The following is a 25,940-nucleotide window of genomic DNA, read 5'->3' on the forward strand; positions in this document are numbered from 1 at the left end:
AGATTGCAAAGACAAGATCTTTGATGAGAAACATTTTTTGTGTGCAAATAATTATTAACTTAGAATTTAATGGCAGCGAAAAAATGCTAAAAAGTTGGCACAGGGGCATTTTTACCGCTGTGTTACATGGCCATTCCTTTTAACAACACTCAGTTAATGTTTGGGAACTGAGGAGACCAATTTTTGAAGCTTTTCAGGTGGGATTGTTTCCCATTCTTGCTTGATGTACAGCTTAAGTTGTTCAACAGTCTGCCGCCACACATTTTCAATGGGAGATAGGTCTGGACTATAGGCAGGCCAGTCTAGTACCCGCATTTTTTACTATGAAGCCACGCTGTTGTAACACGTGGCTTGGCATTGTCTTGTTGAAATAAGCAGTGGCATCCATGATAACGTTGCTTGGATGCCAACATATGTTGCTCCAAAACCTGCATGTACCTTTCAGCATTAATGGTGCCTTCACAGATGTGTAAGTTACCCATCCCTTGGGCACTAATATACTTTGCTTTTCAACTTTGCCCCTATGCAAAGCACCAGATGGTCCGGAGGACACGACGTCCTCAGTTTCCGATAATAATTTTAAAAATGGACTCGTCAGACTACAGAACACTTTGCATCAGTCCATCTTTGATGAACTCTGGCCCAGTAAAGCCAGCTGCGTTTCTGGGTGTTGTTGATAAATGGCTTTTTCTTTGCATAGTAGAGTTTTAACTTACACACAGAGATGTAACGACAAACTGTAGTTACTGACAGTGGTTTTCTGAAGTGTTCCTGAGCCCATGTGGTGATAACCTTTACACACTGATGTCGGTTTTTGATGCAATACTGCCTAAAGAATCGACGGTTCGTAATATCATGGCTTAGGTGCAGTGATTTTTCCAGATTCTCTGAACCTATTGATGATATTGAAGACTTTGAATGGTGAAATCCCTAAATTACCTGCAATATCTCGTTGAGAAATGTTGTTGTTAAACTGTTTGACAATTTGCTCAGGCATTTGTTCACAAAGTGATGACCCTCGCCCCATCCTTGTTTGTGAAAGAATAAGCATTACATGGAAACTGCTTTTTCACCCAATCAGGGGACCCACCTCTTCCCAATAAGCCTGTTCACCAGTGGGATGTTCCAAATAAGTGTTTGATGAGTATTCCTCAACTTTCTCAGTCTTTTTTGCCACTTCTGCCAGCTTTTTTGAAACATGTTGCAGGCATCTAATTCCAAATGAGCTAATATTTGCAAAAACTAACAACGTTTTTCAGTTCGAATGTTAAGTATCTTGTCTTTGCAGTGCATTCAATTGAATACGGGTTGAAAAAGATTTGCAAATCATTGTATTCTGTTTTTATTTACAATTTGCACAACGTGCCAACTTCATTGGTTTTGGGGTTTGTAAATGTTTTAATGAAAGGTTCTAAATAAAAATTTTGGGCTAAAATACAAACCCTGTTTCCATATGAGTTGGGAAATTGTGTTAGATAAATATAAACGGAATACAATGATTTGCGAATCATTTTCAACCCATATTCAGTTGACTATGCTACAAAGACAACATATGTGAGGTTCAAACTGATAAATATATATTTAACTTTAATTATTAACTTTAGAATTTGATGCCAGCAACACGTGACAGAGAAGTTGGGAAAGGTGGCAAAAAATACTAATAAAGTTGAGGAATGCTCATCAAACACTTATTTTGAACATCCCACAGGTGTCCATGCTAATTGGGAACAGGTGGGTGCCATGTTTGGGTAAAAAAACAGCTTCCCAAAAAATGCTCAGTCTTTCACAAGAAAGGATGGGGCGAGGTACACCCCTTTGTCCACAACTGCGTGAGCAAATAGTCAAACAGTTTAAGAACAACGTTTCTCAAAGTGCAATCGCTAGAAATTTAAGGATTTCAACATCCCATTCTTGTTTTATGTAGAGCTTCAGTCGTTCAACAGTCCGGGGTCTCCGCTCTCGGTTTTACGCTTCATAATGACCCACACATTTTCGATAAGAGACAGGTCTGGACTGCAGGCGAGCCAGGAAAGTCCCTAACTCTTTTTTTACGAAGCTACGCTGTTGTAACACGTGCTGAATGTGGCTTGGCATTGCCTTGCTGAAATAAGCAGGGGCGTCCATGAAAAAGACGGCGCTTAGTGGGCAGCATATGTTGTTCCAAAACCTCTATGTACCTTTCAGCATTAAAGGTGCCTTCACAGATGTGTAAGTTACCCATGCCTTGGGCACTAATGCACCCCCATACCATCACAGATGTTGGCTTTTGAACTTTGTGTCTATAACAGTCTGGATGGTTCGCTTCCCCTTTGGTCCGGATGACATGTCGAATATTTCCAAAAAATATTTGAAATGTGGACTCGTCAGACCACAGAACACTTTTCCATTTTGCATTAGTCCATCTTAGATGATCTGGGGCCCAGAGAAGCCGGCGACGTTTTCGGATGTTGTCGCTTTAGTAGAGCTTTAACTTGCACTTACAGATGTAGCGACCAACTGTATTTAGTGACAGTGGTTTTCTGAAGTGTTCCTGAGCCCATTTGGTGATATCCTTTAGAGATTAATGTCGGTTTTTGATACGGTGCCGTCTGAAGGATCGAAGGTCACAGTCATTCAATGTTGTTTCCAGCCATGCCGCTTACGTGGAGTGATTTCTCCAGATTCTCTGAACCTTTTGATGTTGAAATCCCTAAATGTCTTGCAATTGCACTTTGAGAAACGTTCTTAAACTGTTTGAGTATTTGCTCACGCAGTTGTGGACAAAAGAGTATACCTCACCCCATCTTTTCTTGTGAAAGACTGAGCATTTTTTGGGAAGCTGTTTTTACCCAATCATGGCACCCACCTGTTTCCAATTAGCCTGCACACCTGTGGGATGTGTTTGATGAGCATTCCTCAACTTTATCAGCATTTATTGCCACCTTTCCCAACTTCTTTGGCACGTGTTGCTGGCATCAAATTCTAAAGTTAATGATTATTTGCAAAAAAAAAATGTTTATCAGTTTGAACATCAAATATGTTGTCTTTGTAGTGCATTCAACTGAATATGGGTGGAAAAGTATTTGCAAATCATTGTATTCAGTTTATATTTACATCTAACCCAATTTCTCAACTCATATGGAAACGGGGTTTTTAAATTTGCAAATGTAATTAAAATATTTTTTAACAAGTCACATGTACATAAGTATTCACAGCCTTTGTTCGGCACTTTGTTGATGCACCTTTGGCAGCATTTACAGCCTCAAGTCTTTTTTAATATGATGCCACAGTCCTGGCACACTTATATTTGGGAAGTTTATTTTTGGTTGGCATTTATTTTACGGTATTCATTTGTGTCCATTCTTTGCAGTACCCCTCAAGCCCCATCAGGTTGGATGGGAAGCGTAGGTTAAACCCAGGATGTCTTTGTATAGTGCTGCATACATCTTTTTCTCTGTCCTGACTAGTTCCTGTTATTTACTCAGCAATGGCTTCCATCAGGCCACTGTACCATACAGCCCTGGTTGGTTGTTTGCTGCAGAGATGGTTGTCCTTCTGGAAGGTTCTTCTCTCTCCGCAGAGGAATGCTGTAGCTCTGACAGAGTGACCATTGGGTTCTTGGTCATCTTCCTGACTAAACTAAGATGAATGCAGCAATGTAGAGAGACATCCTGTTTGAAAACCAACACTTCCCATCCAACTTGATGAAGCTTGAGAGGTGCTACAAAGAGGAATGGGTGAAACTGCCCGAAGATAGGTGTAACAAGCGTGTGGCATGGTGTTCAAAAAGACTTGAGGCTGTAATTGCTGCCAAAGGTGCATCAACAAAGTATTGAGCAAAGGCTCAATATTATGATTATTTTTTTGTGTGTTTTTTAGTTTGAATAAGTTTGCAAAATAAAAAAATAAAAACATGTTCACATTGTCATTAAGGGGTATTATCTGTAAAATGTTAAGGACACAAATTAATGTATTCCATTCCGGAAAAACAACATTTGGAAAATGGGAAGTGATGTGAATACTCTTTGGATGCACTCTACAAACAACATTAATAAACATATTTTTGAGCTATACTTCCAGTAGTTTCAATCTAAGCTATATGTACAGATGTCCTGCATGATGCAAATGTTGGACAGTATTATATTTTCTTTCATTCATTTTAACATATACAATCACATGGAAGATAAAGTATAGATATTACAATGGCAAACCAGCGTTTATCTTATTCAATGGGTATATTTTGCCTTTTTCATGATGTAAATGTTAGGGATTATTCTTCATATAATTTCAACTAATTACATTTGTATTTTTTATACCACAACTTTTCACGTTCTTACTTACCCAATTAATTCCATGTTTTAAGAGCAATCATCCAGAATATTTGCATTAATATGTTTAAGCATTTTTTTATGAGCCTATGTTGTAGGGGTTTTTTTGTTTTGTTTTTTACTAATTCCCAGACACTGAAGGTCTGAAAGTTCTCGTCTCATCTTGGAATGTGCAGGATGCATCCCGGGGCAGCTTTAAGGGGATTTGTCCAGACACAATCAGTGAACAGTGTTGTTCTACATGCTCTCCCATTCGACTGTTTCCTATTATTCTCATGCAGAGCTCACTAATCCAGGCCAAACCTATTAAGCGACACTCCAGCAGACAGGAAGGGATAGATAGACAGTTTGTATTTAAATCATTGAGCACATCACTATGCATGCAAATGAGTGTCCAAACACTGTGCATCTCGAGAATGAATAAAGGGTTGCCATGCACATGTTTAATGGCAGTCAACATACGGTAAACTGCATTAAAATAAAACACGACATAAGCATGCTTGCAGAGTGAAGCCACTAGAGGGAGACATAGTTTTTTGATATGCACAATAACTCATCAGCAAAGTTTCAGCAGGTGAAAAATATTAAGGAAGCCATCAAGTAAGTTGAAAAGGCACTGCAAATGTGTCCAAAGGAGCAAAGTCAGGTGGTAAGACCTAGAATTGTATTAATTACATCAAAAACAATAAACAGAAAAAACTAAACCGCCAACTCAAATTAAGGATCATTATCACCTGTGTTACCTATATTGACTACAATACCTAAGGTTCTAAAATCAGAGTAAAGAAAGGTTTGACTTAACACAAAATATTGTTTAGTAAGTCAAAATTTTACTTCATGGTTGATTTCATATAATACATGTTATTTGCTTAAGTGCTGTATTCCCAAAATGTATATTTTGAAGTAAGGTAATAATAATCAATGTTTGAATAACGCAGTGTTTTCCAACCTTTTTTGAGCCAAGTCACATTTTTTTCATTAATAAAATCCTTAGCCACACCACGAGTAGAAAACATAAAAAAATAAAACTCAGTAGCATTGACAATAAAAAGTTGTTCTTGCAATTGTTGAATATGAATTTAAACCATAACAAACTATGCATCACTATAGCTCTTGTCTCAAAGTAGGTGTACTGTCACCACCTGTCACATCATGCCGTGACTTATTAGGACTTTTTTGGTATTTTCTTGTGTGTAGTGTTCTAGTTCTTGTCTTGCGCTCCTATTTTTGTGACTTTTTCCTTTGCAGTCTTTCTTTAAGCGCTATTCCTTGACCTTGAACTACCTTCCCTCTGTTGCTAGATATCTCGAGATGTATGTTGTAATATGTATATGTGCTTTGCTATGGAGGTTTTTTCCCCACTCCAGACTGGGCCCCCTTAGGAGCCCAGTCTAGATTGTATTTTTTTACTCATCCTTCCCCAGCGTTTACCTTTTTCCCATATTTTACTGGGCGCCTTATGGCGACCCATCAGCGTTCTTCTTCTTTAACCCTGTACACTGTTTATTTGTCTAATCTTGAACAAGTTTGTGCTGAAAACAAAGTTTTGTTGTACTTGTGCAATGACAATAAAGACCTATCCTATCTTATCCTGTCCTATCCGATTCGTCGCACCTGCTTTGTTTTAGCAACCAAGACTATTTAAGTTGATGCTATCCCTCTTTTTGATTGTCATGTCATGTTCGGATGTACTTGGTGGACGCTGTCTCAACTCCACACGCTGTAAGTTTTTGCCGTCGTCCAGCATTCTGTTTTTATTTACTATGCAGCCAGCTCAGTTCTAGCTTCGTTTTGCATAGCCTTCCCTAAGCTTCACTGCCTTTTCTTAGAGGCATTCTCCTTTTGTTTACTTTTGGTTTAACTATTAGATACATTTTTATCTCCCGCTGTCGTCTGCATATTGTGATCATGACAACAAACCATCTTCCCGACATCTACAATGCAATTAGCTACCTGCTGCTACCTACTGATATGGAAGAGAATAACAGGGTTTCTGCTGCACTCTAGACAGCACCGATACTCAACAACGGCACAATATTTGTGGATTATAATTACTGGTTTGCAAAAAATATCTTTAACCCAGTGAGGTGAAATTACATAATCTCAAACAGCACACCAGACTGTATCTCGCGACACACTAAAGTGGTTGAAAAACACTGGAATAACGTATAGGCCGAACACGGGTCCATATTATCTACTCTACTGACCAACATTAGAGTTTACTTCTTTTAATAATAATAATAATAATAATAATGGATTACATTTATATTGTGCTTTTCTATTGTTAGATACTCAAAGCGCTCACAGAGATGTGGGAACCCATCATTCATTCACACCTGGTGGTGGTAAGCTACATCAGTAGCCACAGCTGCCCTGGGGTAGACTGACGGAAGCGTGGCTGCCAGTTTGCACCTAAGGCCCCTCCGACCAACACCAATCATTCATTCATCATTCATTCACCAGTGTGAGCGGCACCGGGGGCAAGGGTGAAGTGTCCTGCCCAAGGACACAACGGCAGCGATTTGGATGTCAATAGGTGGGAAGCGAACCTGCAACCCTCAGGTTTCTGGCACGGCCACTCTACCCACTACGCCATGCCGCCCCAGACAGCATACATAGTATTTTTTACCAATTTAATCACAAGGACTGTGTGTATATTTGTTTGTGGAAGATGTATCCTTAGAAAAATCTGCATTATCACAAGTATTTTGACATACAAATGTCATTGGAGAGAATGATAGAGCTTTGTTTGTGGTGCCATTCTGATTTCTATGATGAGCCAGTACTGCGAATTTCAGTATTGATGACAAATTAATAAATGCTGTTGCTGTAAACATGTATGTTTGTATTTATTTCTTATGCGCTACTAATTTAGTAATATAGAGCATAACATAAATATGTAGCAAAATAACACTGAAGATAAATACAAATAACTACAAATTGGTGTTGTTTTAAAAGTAAATACGGAGTAAAGATATAAAATGTTATATTACACTGACCAGTGTGAAAAAGCAACAGTGGTAAGTAATTCTACACATTTCATTGTTAATTTTGACACTAAATTGAGTAGAATTAACTCTGAAAAGTTGACACTGGTCATTGAGTAAATTTTACTTTTTGAGTGGGACCAAATGTTATCTGGATCTGAGTAAATATCAACTCTTTAAGAGTTAATCCAACATACTGTTTTTTTACTGTGTAGATTTGCTATTGGAGGATTGTAAAATTCGAAATATCTGAATTAAAAAATATAAATTTTACATAAAATTATGTTTAGGAACTTACATGAAAATTGAGGTTATACTGGAAGTAGAAATATTGGTCCAAAATAAAATTTGTATAATTAGACTTGTTAGACTAAAATAAAAATATAGTTAAACATATTGGACAAAAATAAAATGATTTATAGTTAGACATGTTGGACTAAAATTAAAATGATTTATAATTAGACATGTTGGACTTCAAATATTTTAAAATACATTTTAGACGAAAATAAGAACTATTAAAAAATCAAACACTTCGGACTAAAAAAATTATAAAATAAAATAAAAAAATATATTAAAAAAAAAAAAAAAAAAAAAAAAAAAAAAATATATATATATATATATATATATATATATATATATATACATAATTAAACATGCTGGAGTAAAATCAAATTGAGGTTAGACATGGATTAAATAAAATATATTAATAGTTTTATCTGTTGCTAAAAAATACATTTAAAAAATCATATGTAGTCAAACATCTTTGACTAAAACAAAAACATATTTAACAATTTGATTGAAATAAAACTGAGGGTTTACTGTCATTAGACATGTTGGACTGAAAACATAATTTCATATTTGAACATGTTACACAAAACTAAAATTATTTATAATTAGACATGTTGGACTAAAATAATTTATTTCATTATTGGTCTGAAATAAAATAAAATTTATTATTTGACATGTTGATCCAAAATAAAATTGATACGTCAGACTAAAATAAAAAATGATCTTATATTGCAATTAGACACAGACTAAAATAAAAAAGTGAGTTTATTTTGAAATTAGATGTGGAATATACTATCTTTAGATATGGACTAAAACAAAAAGTGAGATTGTAAATACACATGCTGGACTCAAATAAAAGCATAATCAATATAGTTTAGTCCATTAGGCAGAAATGTTGGAAAAATATTAGAAAAACACAAAGTTGTATAAATGCATTTATTTCTGTCATTAAAGTGATCATGGACTATCTTCTGACAAACTCACCTTTTATATATTCTCTCTTAATTGCAATCCATTATAGTGTGGACTTCAAACGACAGAAACTGAAACTAGACAACTAATATAAGACGTTTTGTTGATTCCTGCCTTTGAAATATTTCCAAGTGAATATTTGGAAACTTTTTCAAAGCCACTTGTTTAAGGTGTGAATCTCCAGCACTCCTTGATACTTCACAGCTCGTCAGCACCACAAAACCCACAAATGGTGTTGAATGGTCCCCCCCAATTTACCAATACTCACATGCAAAGTAGTTTTTTTTTTCTGGAGAAGGATACTGCTGGTCCTCAGTTTGCCAACGGGGTTTCTCCTAATCCAACTTGTTTTCACTGTCTTGCTGGGAAGCAAGAGTTTGCACATTAGCACTATACGTTAAGTGGGGACAAAAGTATTCCCGAAACTCAACTTTTTGGGGGGCACAACGACGTCTTGCAATGTCGCGCAGTCAAAAAACAATTTGAGCAGCTTTGACTTAAAAGCTGCACCAAATTGCATACAATGACGCAACAATGTATTTAACATGTTTGTATATTGCTTGTAAAATTGTGGATTGCCTGCAAGCTTCAGTTGAAATGACCTTTTGCACCCCCAGCCCCCATTACTACAATATCACTTCATACAAGATTGTGATTTAAATTGTGGTAATTAGATGACATTTGTTCAAATATTGTATTTCAATGGTTTTCCTGTGCAATTTTTTGTGCGTAAAATTACCAGATTGCGCATGCATCACTGCGTAAAAAGTGCAACGTGGATAAGATCATAAAGGTTATTCCCAGGTTTACTGTCCTATATGCAATGCAAGACCCTCCCCAGCCTTGCCAGGCCCCCCCGGGGCGATCAGTCATTCCCCCCTCAGATAACGCGTCATTCTCTTCTCGATTACGCAGCGGGATTTACATGAAACTGTTAATTGTTTGCTCTTCAAATAGAGCCAGCCGGAGCCAACAGTCTGCCACAAGTTAAGGACCGACTCTTTGGGCGCCCTCCCCCTCTAGAGCTGCCCGTCCCTGTCCGTGCGTCCTCCTGTCCCCGACGTGCGGGACCCCATCAGCATGACAAAGCACCGGCCGGGGCACAGCCTCATGGCACCACCCGCCCAGGGAGACCACCTCAACTTCAGCCGTTGTCCCCCCAGCCACGTAGCACGGATCCCTCCGAGCCGGCGTTGGAGCCCGATGGTCCCCCAGCAGCCGCCACCGAGCTTCCAGAGGGCCGCTGTTGTGCACCCGCAGGAGCGCCTCGGCGGAGTCTTCATGGATACACCGCAGAATGCGCACCAAGCCAATCCCGATCAAGACGCTCGGCCCCGGGGTGCGTGGAGTGATGACCGGGAGACGACCGGTGGTAGAGGTGGGAAGAAAAAAAACTACCAGCGGTACCCCAAACCACCATATTCATACCTGGCAATGATCGCCATGGTGATTCAAAGGTCTCCGGAGAAGAAGCTGACTTTATCGGAGGTAAAATTCAACAAGTTGGGTGTGTTTTACGCACATTTGTTTACATTGAAAGGACGCAGTTCTTACACTTACTTACATTATAGGGCAGGAGCGTCTCATTTTTATTGAGGGCCACATCAGAAATATGTCTGCCCTGAAAGGGCCACAAATAACAGTGAATATACAAACCCCGTTTCCATATGAGTTGAGAAATTGTGTTAGATGTAAATATAAACGGAATACAATGATTTGCAAATCCTTTTCAACCCATATTCAGTTGAATGCACTACAAAGACAAGATATTTGATGTTCAAACCCATAAACTTGTTTTGTTTTTTGCAAATAATAATTCACTTAGAATTTCATGTCTGCAACAAGTGCCAAAGTAGTTGGGAAAGGGCATGTTCACCACTGTGTTACATCACCTTTTCTTTTAACAACAGTCAATAAATGTTTGGGAACTGAGGAAACTAATTGTTGAAGCTTTGAAAGTGGAATTCTTTCCCATTTTTGTTTTATGTAGAGCATTGGTCGTTCAACAGTCCGGAGTCTCCGCTGTCGTATTTTACGCTTCATAATGCGGCACACATTTTCGATTAGAGACAGGTTTGGACTGCAGGCGGGCCAGGAAATTACCCGCACTGTTTTACTACAAAACCACGCTGTTGTAACACGTGTCTGGGCATTGTCTTGCTGAAATAAGCAGGGGCGTCCATAATAACGTTGCTTGGATGACATCATATGTTGCTCCAAAACCTGTATGGACCATTCAGCATTAATGGTACCCTCACAGATGTGTAAGTTACCCATGCCTTGGGCACTAATACACCTCCATACCATCACAGATGCTGGCTTTTGAACTTTGCGCCTATAACAATCCAGATGGTTAATTTCCTCTTTGTTCCGGAGGACACCACGTCAACAGTTTCCAAATATAATTTGAAATGTGGACTCGTCAGACCACAGAACACCTTTCCACTTTGCATCAGTCCATCTTAGATGAGTTCGGGCCCAGCGAAGTCAGCAGCGTTCCTTGGTGTTGTTGATAAATAGGTTTTGCTTTGCATAGTAGAGTTTTAACTTGCACTTACAGATGTAGCAACCAACTGTAGTTACTGACAGTGGTTTTATGAAATGTTCCTGAGCCCACGTGGTGATATCCTTTACACACTGATGTCTGTTTTTGATGCAGTACCGCCTGAGGGATCAAAAGTCTGTAATATCATTGCTTACGTGCAGTGATTTCTCCAGATTCTCTGAACCTTTTGATGATTTTACAGACCATAGATGGTAAAATCCCTAAATTCCTTGCAATAGCTCGTTGAGAAATGTTGTTCTAAAACTGTTCGACAATTTGCTTACAAAGTGGTGACCCTCGTCCCATCCTTGTTTGTGAATTACTTAGCATTTCATGGAAGCTGCTTTTATACCCAATCATGGCCCTCACCTGTTCCCAATTAGCCTGCACACCTGTGGGATGTTCCATATAAGTCTTTGATGAGGATTCCTCAACTTTATCAGTATCTATTGCCACCTTTCCCAACTTCTTTGTCACGTGTTGCTGGCATCAAATTCTAAAGTAAATGATTATTTGCAACAACAAAAAAATGTTTATCAGTTTGAACATCAAATATGTTGTCTTTGTAGCATATTCAACTGAATATGGGTTGAAAATAATTTGCAAATCATTGTATTACATTTATATTTACATCTAACACAATTTCCCAACTCATATGGAAACGGGGTTTGTATATGAATATAAACGTATATACTAGGGGTGGGCAAATTAATGCGTTAATTACGACTTAACTCATCAATATATTAACGCCGACAATTATTTTATCGCACATTTGCGTATGTTGTTTACATGCTTTTATTTTGTTAACGCCTTTTCTTAACAAGATGGCGTCGCCCGGCGTGGAGGGGCTCTTGGTAAAGATGCAACATTTGGCAAAAATACCGGACAATTCTGCAAATTTCATGGCTGGCTTACAGCGTGGTCACTCCGGGATCACTTACGACCGCCAGACAATTCTGGATGTGGATGGATCGGGACGTTTTGGACTGAATGACGCGTGCTTGCTAGACCGGCTAGCTAGCATGGGAATACTTTGCCGGCTACATCCAGCGGCCTGTGAAGCAGCGGAGTATTTGTGTTGTCTGTCTATTTATCAATAATGCAGACGAGGAGTGTTGGCTGAGTTCTTAACGTTTACTTTCAGAGCGTGCATATCACAACATACAAGATGCCGTCATGGCGACACAACCTATACCGGGCTACCGCACATGCTCGTCACTCCTGTTGCATGCTGGGTAGGGTAGTTCTTTTATTCCCTGGCTCATAACATCAAACAATCGGAAAATTCCCATCATATCAATTCCTAGATATGGTCATAATTATTTTAAGTGCACTACGCAGCATAAACACAACATTATTACTACTACGGATAATTTGATCAAAAATTCCCTAAAACAGCCCACTACCTATAGTATAGGTTTTTTAAACATAAGATCCCTGATAAAAAAAATGTTTCTGCTGTTACCTCAGAAATTGCCTGTTCAGATGTTATGATTGTGGCTCAGAGATTTGTATGTAGATTATATTTATTTTCCATAACAAACAGGATAACTTAAATACCCTGGCAGTGGCAATAAGCTTAAATGTTTGTATTTACATTTTTTGAGTTGATTTTCATAAAATATGCTATTTAACTGCTACTGTTTAACAAGGACTGATTTAAATTGTGTTTGCACAACAAATGTTTTGGCGCTTTTGTTCATGTGGGAGAATATTCCAATAAAGGTGCACTACACACTACTTTTGAATTCATTATTGGGCTTTGCGTATACAATGCAGTTAATCGCGATTAATCAGAGAAATAGTGCGATTAACTTCGATTAAAATTTTTAATCGTTGCCCAGCCCTAGTATATACATTTTACAGCTTGATGCATAATTTGCTTTGAAATCGTGAGTCAAGATGACAAGCAGATATTAAGTGTTTATTTTGATAACTAAACAAAATGCTCGGAACATCAGATAATATTAAAGTGTACACCAGCCATCTATCCATTTTCTACCGGTTGTCCCTTCCGGGGTGACAGGGGGGTGCTGGAGCCTATTTCGGCATATGCAACATTTGTCTGTCAAAATTTAAAGAAAAAGTGGTAACACTTTAGTATGGAGAACATATTATAAGTACCAAAGTCTTAATTTATGATTATTTGGAACATATAAGGGTTAGAGTTACTAATAAGCAATAATTCTGAGGTTATTGATGGAAGAGTCTTAGTTAATGGCTTACTGGTTGTATAATAAGGCCATGCAGAATAAGGCATTATTAAGTACTTATTAATGACCAAAATGAATAAAGAGCCAATATGTTCCTAATTTGCATGTTAATAATCAACTGGTGAATATGTTCCCCCTACTAAAGTGTTACCGAAAAAGTTTTTTTTTCTTCTCATTTCCAGCCTTTTGCAGGCCACATGAAATGACTTGGTGGGCCATGTTTGAATTATGTGGCATGCCACATTTCAATTATGGGACGGGTCACAATAAAATACGGCTGACCACAATAACTGATGTTGCGGGCCACATTAGAACCGTGTGGCATGCCACTTCCAATCATGGGGCGATCCACATTTAAATGATGTGGCAGGCCACAATAAAATTAAATGACGGATCATATGAAATGAAGTGGTGGGCCATATCCGGCCCCTGGGCCTAACGTGGACACCTGTGTTATAGAACATTTCTAGAATTCACTTCTACTATAGCTGGCACTTACAATATTGCCAATACTTGCAGTTTAGGGTTTCAAAGTGAGGTCATGATTAGAAATGTTAAACTACAACAACATAGACTTGCCAAAAAGCTGTATTTGTAGTCATTATTTACTATCCAGGGTTTGATGTAGGATGCTTCTATTTGCTAAAAAATGTACGTATTGTAGACATTTACAATTTGTGGTCAGGCTACAATAAGAACCATTTTTCTATTTCCTAAGAACTAAAAAATACATTGGAATTATTTGCTATTCATGGTGTACAGTGAGGTTGTATTACAAATGTCAGACTAAAATAACGTTCATATTTTCCCTAAATACTACTATCGGTATTTAGACAATATAAATGCACTTATATGTGCTTAAAAATTTGTATTAAAAATATTTGCCATGGCAGGCCACTATAAAATGAAATCACAGATCATATGGAATGATGTGGTGGGCCATATCTGGCCCCTGGGCCTTAAGTTTGACACCTGTTTTATAGGACATTTCTACCTGCTAATTGTAACTAGAATGCACTTCTACTATAGCTGGCATTTACAATATTGTCAATACCTGCAGTTTAAGGATTATAACGGGAGGTTATGATTAGAAATGTTGGACTAAAACAACATGGACTTGGCAAAAAGCTGTATTTCTAGTGAGTATTTACTATCAGGGTATGATATAGGACGCTTCTATTTGCTAGAATTTGTACGTATTGTCGATATTTACAATTTGTGGTAAGGCTATAACAAGAACCATATTCTTATCTGCTAAAACTACAAAATATATTGGGAATATTTGGTATTTATGGTATAAGGTGAGGTTACATTAAAAATAATGGTTATATTTGATTTAAATACTACTGTCAGTATTTGAAATTTGAGGTCAGCCTATAACTAGAAATGCACTTACAGTATATGTGCTTAAAAATGTGTAATGGCAATATACAGTGGGGCGAAAAAGTATTTAGTCGGCCACCGATTGTGCAAGTTCTCCCACTTAAAATGATGACAGAGGTCTGTAATTTTCATCATAGGTACACTTCAACTGTGAGAGACAGAATGTGAAAAAAAATCCAGGAATTCACATTGTAGGAATTTTAAAGAATTTATTTGTAAATTATGGTGGAAAATAAGTATTTGGTCAACCATTCAAAGCTCTCACTGATGGAAGGAGGTTTTGCCTCAAAATCTCACGATACATGGCCCCATTCATTCTTTCCTTAACACGGATCAATCATCCTGTCCTCTTAGCAGAAAAACAGCCGAAAAGCATGATGTTTCCACACCCATGCTTCACAGTATGTCTGGTGTTCTTGGGATGCAACTCAGTATTCTTCTTCCTCCAAACACGACGAGTTGATTTTATACCAAAAAGTTCTATTTTGGTTTCATCTGACCACATGACATTTTCCCAATCCTCTGCTGTATCATCCATGTATCCATTTTGGTATAAACTCAACTCGTCGTGTTTGGAGGAAGAAGAACACTGAGTTGCATCCCAAGAACACCACACCTACTGTGAAGCATGGGGGTGGAAACATCATGCTTTGTGGCTCTTTTTCTGCTAAAGGGACAGGACAATTGATCCGTGTTAAGGAAAGAATGAATGGGGCCATGTATCGTGAGATTTTGAGCCAAAACCTCGTTCCATCAGTGAGAGCTTTGAATGGTTGACCAAATACTTATTTTCTACCACAATTTACAAATACATTCTTTAAAATTCCTACAATGTGAATTCCTGGATAGTTTTTTCACATTCTATCTCTCACAGTTGAAGTGTACCTATGATGAAAATTACAGACTTCTGTCATCATTTTAAGTGGGAGAACTTGCACCATCAGTGGCTGACTAAATACTTTTTTGCCCCACGTATGCTTTGTCAGGGACATAAAGTGAGGTTAGAATTCAAACTGTTGGACTAAAATATATTGGGGTATATGATGGGACGTAATATAGTATTTGTTGTCAATATTTACAATTTGGGTTTAGGTTATAAATAGAAATGTACTTATATATGCTTTTTTTCACATTAGGCAATATTTGCTAATTAAAGGATATAAATTGAGGTTATAACTAACAGTTGGACTAATATATTATATATATTATATTAGATATAAATATATATATTTTATATTTTATATATAATTACATATAATATGTATATATATATATATATATATATATAATTTATTTATATATAAATTATATATATATATATATATATAATCATATTTTTTTTATAGAATATATTACATTATGCATTAAAAAAATTATATATGGAATAATACTGCTCAAAATAGTTTAAATGCTGTATCAAAATTTACAAATTGATGTAAGAAATGTACTGCTACTTGTCAAAAATAGCAAAGTTTTGGACAAATACGTGATATAAAGTGAGGTTAAAGTCAGTATTTCCTATTGTATTAAGTGGAATAACTACCTTCCCAAAAGTTGACTTTATCGAGGGTGTAATATATAGTAAGTATTAGAGGTGTAACTGTCTTTAGAAGTGAGAAGAAACAGGAAAGCTTGTTGACACTTGAGTGACTGCCAGTCATGCCATTCTTGTCTTAACTGTGATAAGCTGATATGCATCAGGAGCATGACAAGATACATTACAGTATACAGTACGCAGGCCCACACATGTTTCTTACATTGGAAAGCGGCTTCCAATTGTGCATTTGCCACATTTATGTCATCTCTCACTTACATGTATCTTTGTTTTCAGATTCTGAAGGAGATCAGCACCCTCTTTCCGTTCTTCAAGGGGAACTACAAAGGCTGGAGGGATTCAGTGCGACACAACCTTTCTTCCTACGACTGTTTTGTGAAGGTTTGTGTGTCTACATGATTACTGAGAGTGATGGAGTAGAGTAAAGTAACACTTTAAGTTAATCCTAAAATGAAGAGATGGAAGAAAAACAAATACGTTTCCAAAGATAATCACATGTATTATTGAGGTTGTTTATAGTGGTGTGGAAGTGCACGGCATGTACTAATATTTCGCTTACGTTACTTACAAACCCCGTTGCCATGAGTTGGGAAATTGTGTTAGATGTAAATATAAACAGAATACAATGATTTGCAAATCCTTTTTAACCCATATTCAATTGAATGTAACACAAAGACAATATATTTGATGTTAAAACTCATAAACTTTATTTTTTTTTGCAAATAATAAATAACCCAGAATTTCATGGCTGCAACATGTGCCAAAGTAGTTGGGAAAGGACATGTTCACCACTGTGTTACATCACCTTTTCTTTTAACAACACTCAATAAACGTTTGGGAACTGACGAAAATAATTGTTGAAGCTTTGAAAGTGGAATTCTTTCCCATTTTTATTTTATGTAGAGCTTCAGTCGTTCAACAGTCCGGGGTCTGTTGTAACACTTGTCTTGCTGAAATAAGCAGGGGCGTCCATGATAACGTTGCTTGGATGACAACATATGTTGCTCCAAAACCTGTATGGACCATTCGGCATTAATGGTGCCTTCACAGATGTGTAAGTTACCCATGCCTTGGGCACTAATACACCCCCATACCATCACAGATGCTGGCTTTTGAACTTTGCGTCTATAACAATCCGAATTGTTATTTTCCTCTTTGTTCTGGAGGACACCATGTCCTCTGTTTCCAAATATAATTTGAAATGTGAACTCGTCGGAACACAGAACACTTTTCCACTTTGCATCAGTCCATCTTAGGTGAGCTCGGGCCCCAGCCAAGCAGGCGGTCTTTCAGGATATTGTTGATAAATGAGTGTGGCTTTGCATAGTAGGGTTTTAATTTGCACTTACAGATGTAGCGACCAACTGTAGTTACTGACAGTGGTTTTATGAAGTGTTCCTGAGCACATGTGGTGATATCCTTCACGTAATGTTGGTTTTTGATACAGGACCCCCTGAGGGATCAAAAGTCTGTAATATCGTGTAGTGATTTCTCCAGATTCTCTGAACTTTTTGATGATTTTACGGAGTGTAGATGGTAGAATCCCTAAATTCCCTGCAATAGCTCGTTGACAAATGTTGTTCTAAAACTGTTCGACAATTTGCCTACAAAGTGGTGACCCTCACCCCATCCTTGTTTGTGAATTACTTAGCATTTCATGGAAGCTGCTTTTATACCCGATCATGGCACCCACCTGTTCCCAATTAGCCTGCACACCTGTGGGATGTTAAGTGTTTGATGAGCATTCCTCAACTTTATCAGTATTTATTGCCATTTTTCCCAACTTCTTTGTCACGTGTTGCTGGCATCAAATTGTAAAGTTAATGATTATTTGCCCCCAAAAATTTTTTTATCAGTTTGAACATCAAATATGTTGTCTTTGTAGCATATTCAACTGAATATGGGTTGAAAAGGATTTGCAAATCATTGTATTCCGTTTAAATTTACATCTAACACAATTTCCCAACTCATATGGAAACAGGGTTTGTACATGAGAGAGCGGAAAAATATTACAAAGACCCTTTAGCCATGATTGGGCAATCGATACTGAAGCACCCTAAGGAGTGATACTGTGCCCACCGAAGCCTTGATTGATGTCTGTATCACTTTAAGAAACTAAGAAAAAGGAAACGTTCCAAAGTGTGGGATCAGTTTGATCTTACAACATCTAACAGGGTAAATATTTTTCTTTTCTTGTTTCATTGACCAGAGTTGTGCATTTCTTATTCCTTTCTATTCGTAAAAAACAAACAAATATTTAATTTTTTTAACCCATTAGATCAGTGGTGCTCAAACTTTTTTCAGGGATGTACCCCCTGTGAACATTTTTTTTAATTTAAGTACCTCCTAATCAGAGCAAAGCATTTTTGGTTGAAAAAAAGAGATAAAGAAGTAAAATACAGCACTATGTCATCAGTTTCTGATTTATTAAATTGTATAACAGTGCAAAATATTGCTCATTTGTAGTGGTCTTTCTTGAACTATTTGGAAAAAAAGATATAAAAATAACTAAAAACTTGTTGAAAAACAAACAAGTGATTCAATTATAAATAAAGATTTCTACACATAGTGTCACAGGTATTTGGTGACGAACCCCAAGATGCAGAGATGGAGGCAGGCATGGAATGTGAAAACATATTTAATTAAATACTAAGACAAAACCAAAACCAAAAGGGTACAAACAAAAAGCACGCACGTGGGCGGATATAACAAACTAAGGGCTATTAACAAACAAATCGGAAGCAGGGAACAAAAAACAGTAAGCTACAAACATTTACCAAATATAGCTTACCGCTACGCTGCAATCACAGGACCAGTAGGAATGACAAGTACAAAATGACATTGACACGACAATACAATGACAGGAGCGACATGTGGCAACGACAATAATCCAGCCCTGACTGGAGGAGAAAACAGATCTTAAATAGTGGCTGGCTGATTGATCCCAGGTGTTTCCAGGTGCCAATCAGCCATAGCTGAGGGTTACCCAGCACTCAGGGAGACAAACAGGAAACAGAACCAAAATAAGAGTGCTGACAGGAACTAAAGACAAACGCAGAGGAAAAACTAAGACATAGACCAAAACTGTCAGGGACAAGCCTGACACATCGAAGTAATCATCAACTTAAAGTGCCCTCTTTGGGGATTGTAATAGAGATCCATCTGGATTCATCAACTTCATTCTAAACATTTCTTCACAAAAAAATAATTCTTTAACATCAATATTTATGGAACATGTCCACAAAAAATCTCGCTGTCAACACTGAAATTAATTGTTGCATTTTTTTCACAGTTTATGAACTTACATTCATATTTGTTGAAGTATTATTCATTAAATATATTTATAAAGGATTTTTAAATTGTTGCTATTTTTAGAGTATTTAAAAAAAATCTTACGTACCCCTTGGCATACCTTCAAGTAACCCCAGGGGTACACGTACCCCCATTTGAGAACCACTGCATTAGATGAGTATTATGAAACACCAACACGGCATCAATGCAGTGTTATTACAGGTATCGCGTGTGTCATACACTCACTTAGGCTTTATTTACCCATCACTACCCCACAATATGGTGCAGTGTTATGTACCACTGCACACACAAATGTACAACTTTATTTTGGTGTGTGTAAGAAGGGGCTAACCTGATTACCTGATTTAATGGGCGTAAAGTAAAGCCTGGAAATTATTCATACACTAGTCCAAATTAGACTTTAGAATTTTCCACAATAAAACATGTTTTTTGTTTTACATAATGTTTTATAGAATTTTTTTTATTATAGTAAGAATACCAACAATTTTTTTTAAATAAATATATTTTGAAATAATACATGTAGTTTAAATATTTTTTGAAAAAATACATTATAAACTATATACATGATATATGTATGTAATAATACGACAAATGGAAATTCATTCACCAAAGATTAACTTGAACTGAGTTCCAACTAGGGGCAGCACGGTGGAAACTGCACTCAAGATCTTTCTGTGTGGAGTTTGCATGTTCTCCCCGTGAATGCGTGGGTTCTTCATCCACTTCCAAAGACATGCACCTGGGGATAGGTTGATTGGCAACACTAAATGGTCCCTAGTGTGTGAATGTGAGTGTGCATGTTGTCTGTCTATCTGTGTTGGCCCTGTGATGAGGTGGCGACTTGTCCAGAGTGTACTCCGCCTTTTGTCCGTGTGCCCCAGCACCCCCCACAACCCCGTAAGGGACAAGCGGTGGAAAATGGATGGAGTTCAAACTATATTTCCTATGGTCAAATGTTAATGTTTGCAGGTAGTACTTGTTGTAAGAAGTATGAGTACTGCTAAATGTATAGTTTATTAAAGGCCTACTGAAACCCACTACTACCGACCACACAGTCTGATAGTTTATATATCAATGATGAGATATTAACATTGCAACACATACCAATACGGCCGCTTTAGTTTACTAAATTGCAATTTTAAATTTCCCGCGGAGTTTCTTGTTGAAAACGTCGCGAAATGATGGCGCGTGCACGTGACGTCACGGACTGTCAGGAAATATTAGCGCAGCACCATTTGCGGTTAAAAGTCATCCCTTTTCATCGCGCAATTATACAGTTTTTTGGACATCTGTGTTGCTGAATCTTTTGCAATTTGTTCAATTAATAAAGGCGAAGTCAAAGTAGAAAGATGGAGTTGGGAAGCTTTAGCCTTTAGTCACACAAACACATGGTGATTCCTTGTTTAAAATTCCTGGAGGTGAAGCTTTACTATGGATCAGAGCGGTCAATCCAACATGGATCACGACTACATGTCAACCGGCAGTTTTCGGTGAGAAAATTGTAGTAAAAAGTCGCCTCTTACCGGAGATCAGCTGAGCTTGCGCTGTCCATGCAGCTGACGTCGACTTCCCTCAGAGACTGGTGTCAAGACACCCGTGGACACACACCTCCGACTATCAGGTACTATTAAACTCACTAAAACACTAGCAACACAATAGAAAGATAAGGGATTTCCCAGAATTATCCTAGTAAATGTGTCTAAAAACATCTGAATCCATCCCAATGCAATCACCTTTTTTTTCTCTTTCCAGTCCTTCGCTATCAATATCATCATCCACAAATCTTTCATCCTCGCTCAAATTAATGGCGAAATTGTCGTTTTCTCAGTCCGAAAAGCTCTTGCTGCTGGTGACTCCCATTAAAAACAATGTGAGGACGTGAGGAGCCCTCTCCCTTGTGACATCATCGTCTGCGACTTCCGGTAAAGGCAAGGCTTTTTTATCAGCACCAAAAGCTGCAAACTTTATTGTCGATGTTCTCTACTAAATCCTTTCAGCAAAAATATGGCAATATCGCGATATGATCAAGTATGACACATAGAATGGACCTGCTATCCCCGTTTAAATAAGAAAATCTCATTTCAGTAGGCCTTTAATAGTATGTAGTGATTGTATGGCAGACTCACTACCTGTATCGACACTGCCAAGATATTGCATTGGTAAGCTACCATACGTGTGTTAAAATAATCACTACATACTACAACATACGTCAACATAAAAATACCACTTCAATAGAAATGATCGTTTTATGTTTTATGTCAACAGAAGCGGTCAACGATAAACACTTCTGTTGATCTCTCAGGACCAAGTTAAGCGGCTTCCACTACACTATTGAGTTTTAAGCTAGTGCAAAAGTTAAATGTAAAAGTGACACATTTCCCCATTAGCTGCAGGAATAGCACTCCCGTCCAAAGGCAAAACCCAGTAACTCAATTTTGGTCAATACTGAGCTGATAATAATTTTGGAGTTCCTAGGTGATATGCTTTACATTAGTGTATGCGATATTGTAATTTGTTCCGTAAGTAAGCTGTTACGCGCATGGCAGGACCTAGCAACTACCACATAACCGCGTAGATACAACAGAAAAACCTAGTATCTCAAGGGACCAATCGGAGCTTCTTTGTCAGTCGCCTTATTGTCTTTAATGAGACATTTGCAGGAATGGGGGCCGACGGTCAACCTGATTATGTGATATTATGGCACGAGGGGATATTTGGAAGATTGGCCCAGGACGTTGCAAGCACCTTCATTAAATGTGTTGTTCTTGATTCTTCCCCTTGCATACTCTTTTGGGCAGATAACTGTGGAGGTCAAAATAAAAACTGGATGCTGTACACGGCTCTTGCCCAATGTGCAAACGCAGAATGGGGCCCACCCGAGATTGTGATAAAATATCTGGAGAAAGGGCACACGTTCATGAGAGCAGATTCAATCCATGGCTCAATTGGCAAGAAAATGAAAGCTCAAGAAAACATCTATACGCTTGATGACTTTGTAGATCTTTGTAAGACAGCATCAAGATAGATTGGTTTCTATCTAGTTACTAGGTTTTGCCTTTGACCGGGAGAGCAGTAGCAAGTAATGGCGCCTCAGTGGGAGTATGGTACACTCACTACCTGTATCAACACTGCACTGATACTGTGTGTGTGTTGGTCATTTATTCATTTTGAATTTAGTTACAGACATTTAGTTCTAAATGACCACTTTTGTTTCACTTCCAGCTAACATGTATTCATGAATATTATCACGGCAATGGTGAAAAAAAAACTTAAAAACCAGTTTAAAGCTTCAATTGTTTTTAAAAGTGGGGGCAAAAGGTGAATCCAGCCTAACTGGGCTATCAGGTCCACATATTCATGACCCGTGCACCTTTCCACCCGCAGGTGTTAAAGGATCCCAGCAAGCCCCAAGGCAAAGGTAACTTCTGGGCCGTGGACCTGAGCCGCGTCCCCCTGGAGCTCCTCAAGAGGCAGAACACGGCGGTGTCACGCCAGGATGAGACTATCTTCGCTCAGGATCTGGCCCCTTACATCATTCAGGGATACAAGCCGGAATGTGAGCCGCCACCCCCGGCGCCACCCAACCCCATGACCGCTTTCCCTCCCTCCAGGAACCTCTCCCCACCCCAAGAGGACTTATTCCGACCCAAGCTGGACTCGTCCTTCGCCATCGACTCTTTGCTCCACAGCTTCCGCCCCGGCAGTGGCTCGGGGGAGGGGGACGTGGGTTTGAGAGACTGCTGGGTGGAGGCGGAGCGCCCCAGGCTGTCGCCTACTCCCCGGCCCCGCTACGCCTCCTCGGCCCGCAGTGCTTCTGCCAGCTCGGCTAGCCCCGCCTCCACGTCGTCCTCTTCCTCTGAAGAAGAATCCCTACATGGAAAGCGCCTCCCGCCCGATGGTGAGGCCGGGTCAGACGGTTACACGGACTACAAACCACCACACAAATCAGCACGGCGGGATGCGGTCGCCCCCCCATGGGAGCTACCCACCTCCTACGCCAAATACGCCCCTCCCAATGCCGTCGCCCCACCCAGCATGCGCTTCAACGGGGGGCCTCTGATGCCCCTACACGCTGGACTCCCCCTTTACGGCTACGGCAGCTCGCATGTGTCGCCGGGTCACTTTCTGGGCCACGCTTACTGGCCCATCCTCCCCAGTGGGCGGGTGTCTGTCCAAGCCCCTCCCCTCATTATGGACTTGGACAATATGCTGCAGTCTGTGCCGCCAAATAAGAGCGTGTTTGACGTGCTCATGCCAGCCAATCAGAACTCGCATCACCAGCCGCCCAATCAGTACACCCTGCAGAACGGGGCGCCCCTGAACCGGTACCCTCAGTACTGACTCCTTTAAAGGCCTACTGAAACCCACTACTACCGACCACGCAGTCTGATAGTTTATATATCAATGATGAAATATTAACATTACAACACATGCCAATACGGCCTTTTTAGTTTACTAAATTACAATTTTAAATTTCCCGGGAGTTTCTTGTTGAAAACGTCGCGGAATGATGACGTGTACGCGTGACGTCACGGACTGTAAGGAAATATGGGCGCTGCGCACACACACAGCTGAAAGTCGTCTGCTTTAACTGCATAATTACACAGTATTTTGGACATCCGTGTTGCTGAATCTTTTGCAATTTGTTCATATAATAATGGAATAGTCAAAGTATAAAGATTGAGTTGGGAAGCTTTAGCCTTTAGCCACACAAACACACGGTGATTCCTTGTTTAAAATTCTGGAGGTGAAGCTTTCCTATGGATCAGAGCGGTCAAGCGAACATGGATCCCGACCAAACCAGCAGTTTTCGGTGAGAATATTGTGGTAAAAAGTCGCCACTTACCGGAGATCAGCTGAGCTTGTGACGTCCATGCAGCTGCCGTCGACTTCCATCAGACACTGGCCTCAAGACATTGGTGGACACACCCTTCCGACTATCAGGTACTATTAAACTCACTAAAACACTAGCAACACAATAGAAAGTTAAGGGATTTCCCAGAATTATCCTAGTAAATGTGTCTAAAAACATCTGAATCTGTCCCAATGCAATCACGTTTTTTTTTTAACGTGATTTGATTAATTTTTTTTCTAGTCCGTCGCTATTAATATCCTCAAACACGAATCTTTCATCCTCGCTCAAATTAATGGGGAAATTGTCGTTTTCTTAGTCCGAATAGCTCTTTTTGTTGGAGGCTCCCATTAAAAACAATGTGAGGATGTGAGGAGCCCTCAACATGTGACGTCATCGTATGCGACTTCCAGTAAAGGCAGGGCTTTTCTGTTAGCGACCAAAAGTTGTGAACTTTATCGTGGATGTTCTCTACTAAATCCTTTCAGCAAAAATATGGCAATATCGCGAAATGATCAAGTATGACACATAGAATGGACCTGCTATCCCCGTTTAAATAAGAAAATCTCATTTCAGTAGGCCTTTAAGGTCACTTTAATTCCTGTGTGTAAAAGTAGCGTAAAATGTATACACCCATACAAATCTACCTCCACTCTGTGACCTCTTTGAATTTGTAAGAGGAGGTTTGTACTCCTCCTTGTGGTTGATAATGTCAATGATGCGTAATGTATACCCAGTGCAATACAGTAAATTATTTTACTACAACTACCTCATGTTTCAAACTGTGACATGTCTCCCGAGGACTTTGCACTGCAGTTCTTTTGCACTCTTTTGATTGATTGATTGAAACTTTTATTAGTAGATTGCACAGTTCAGTAAATATTCCGTACAATTGACCACCAAATGGTAACACCCGAATAACTTTTTCAACTATTTTAAGTCGGGGTCCACGTTAATCAATTCATTGAACTCTTTAGGATCATCTACTGTGTCGACGGGCGAATATTTTTGTATTTAAAAAAAAAACAAGAACATTTGTCGTGCTTTATCTTCAAGGGTTGTTTTGTGTGTATCTTTTGATCTAGGGGAGGTGCTGAGCAGGATCTTAATAAAATGTGGTTTTACTCCAAAGGTCTTCTTTTATCTTTTTGGAAAAAGGGATGGACACACACACACACACACACACACACACACACACACACACACACAAACACACACACACACACTTGTATACTGTTACCTTCTTGAGACCTCCAAAAAATGCCTACCTCTTAAAGACCCCCTTTTCAAGATATATGAAGATTTGTATTTACAACATTACTAGTACATACTGTACATACTATGCAAATATAAAAAAACCTAAGTTTTTACTGGTCAAATTTTTACACACACTTGTTATTTCATATGTTGACCAGAGTGGGAGCACTTTTAAAACCAACACACTGTCAATTTGAAAAATCCCTCCTTTTTGGAACCACCCTAATTTTTGATAGATTTCACCACCAGAGGTGCAAATGAGATCTCTA

General features: G+C 38.7%; 1 protein-coding gene across 1 annotated transcript; it reads left to right on the forward strand.

The window, feature by feature from the left end:
• Positions 1–5,993: 5,993 nt before the first annotated feature.
• On the forward strand, positions 5,994–23,903 carry foxh1 (forkhead box H1). Its single transcript, XM_061922413.1, has 4 exons — positions 5,994–6,029; positions 9,578–10,042; positions 16,527–16,631; positions 22,947–23,903. Exons 1-4 carry the CDS (start codon positions 5,994–5,996, stop codon positions 23,901–23,903), a joined length of 1,563 nt encoding a protein of 520 aa, XP_061778397.1.
• Positions 23,904–25,940: the final 2,037 nt, after the last annotated feature.

This window comes from Nerophis ophidion, linkage group LG15 (assembly GCF_033978795.1).
Source record: "Nerophis ophidion isolate RoL-2023_Sa linkage group LG15, RoL_Noph_v1.0, whole genome shotgun sequence".
NCBI lineage: Eukaryota > Metazoa > Chordata > Actinopteri > Syngnathiformes > Syngnathidae > Nerophis > Nerophis ophidion.

Bases quoted from the DNA above. Each gene is read 5' to 3' on its own strand.
- foxh1 (XM_061922413.1), top strand. From the start codon at position 5,994: ATGTACTTGGTGGACGCTGTCTCAACTCCACACGCT. The intron at 6,030-9,577 runs GTAAGTTTTTGC...CTCCCCCTCTAG, and splicing joins CTGTCTCAACTCCACACGCT to AGCTGCCCGTCCCTGTCCGT. The intron at 16,632-22,946 runs GTTTGTGTGTCT...TTCCACCCGCAG, and splicing joins CCTACGACTGTTTTGTGAAG to GTGTTAAAGGATCCCAGCAA.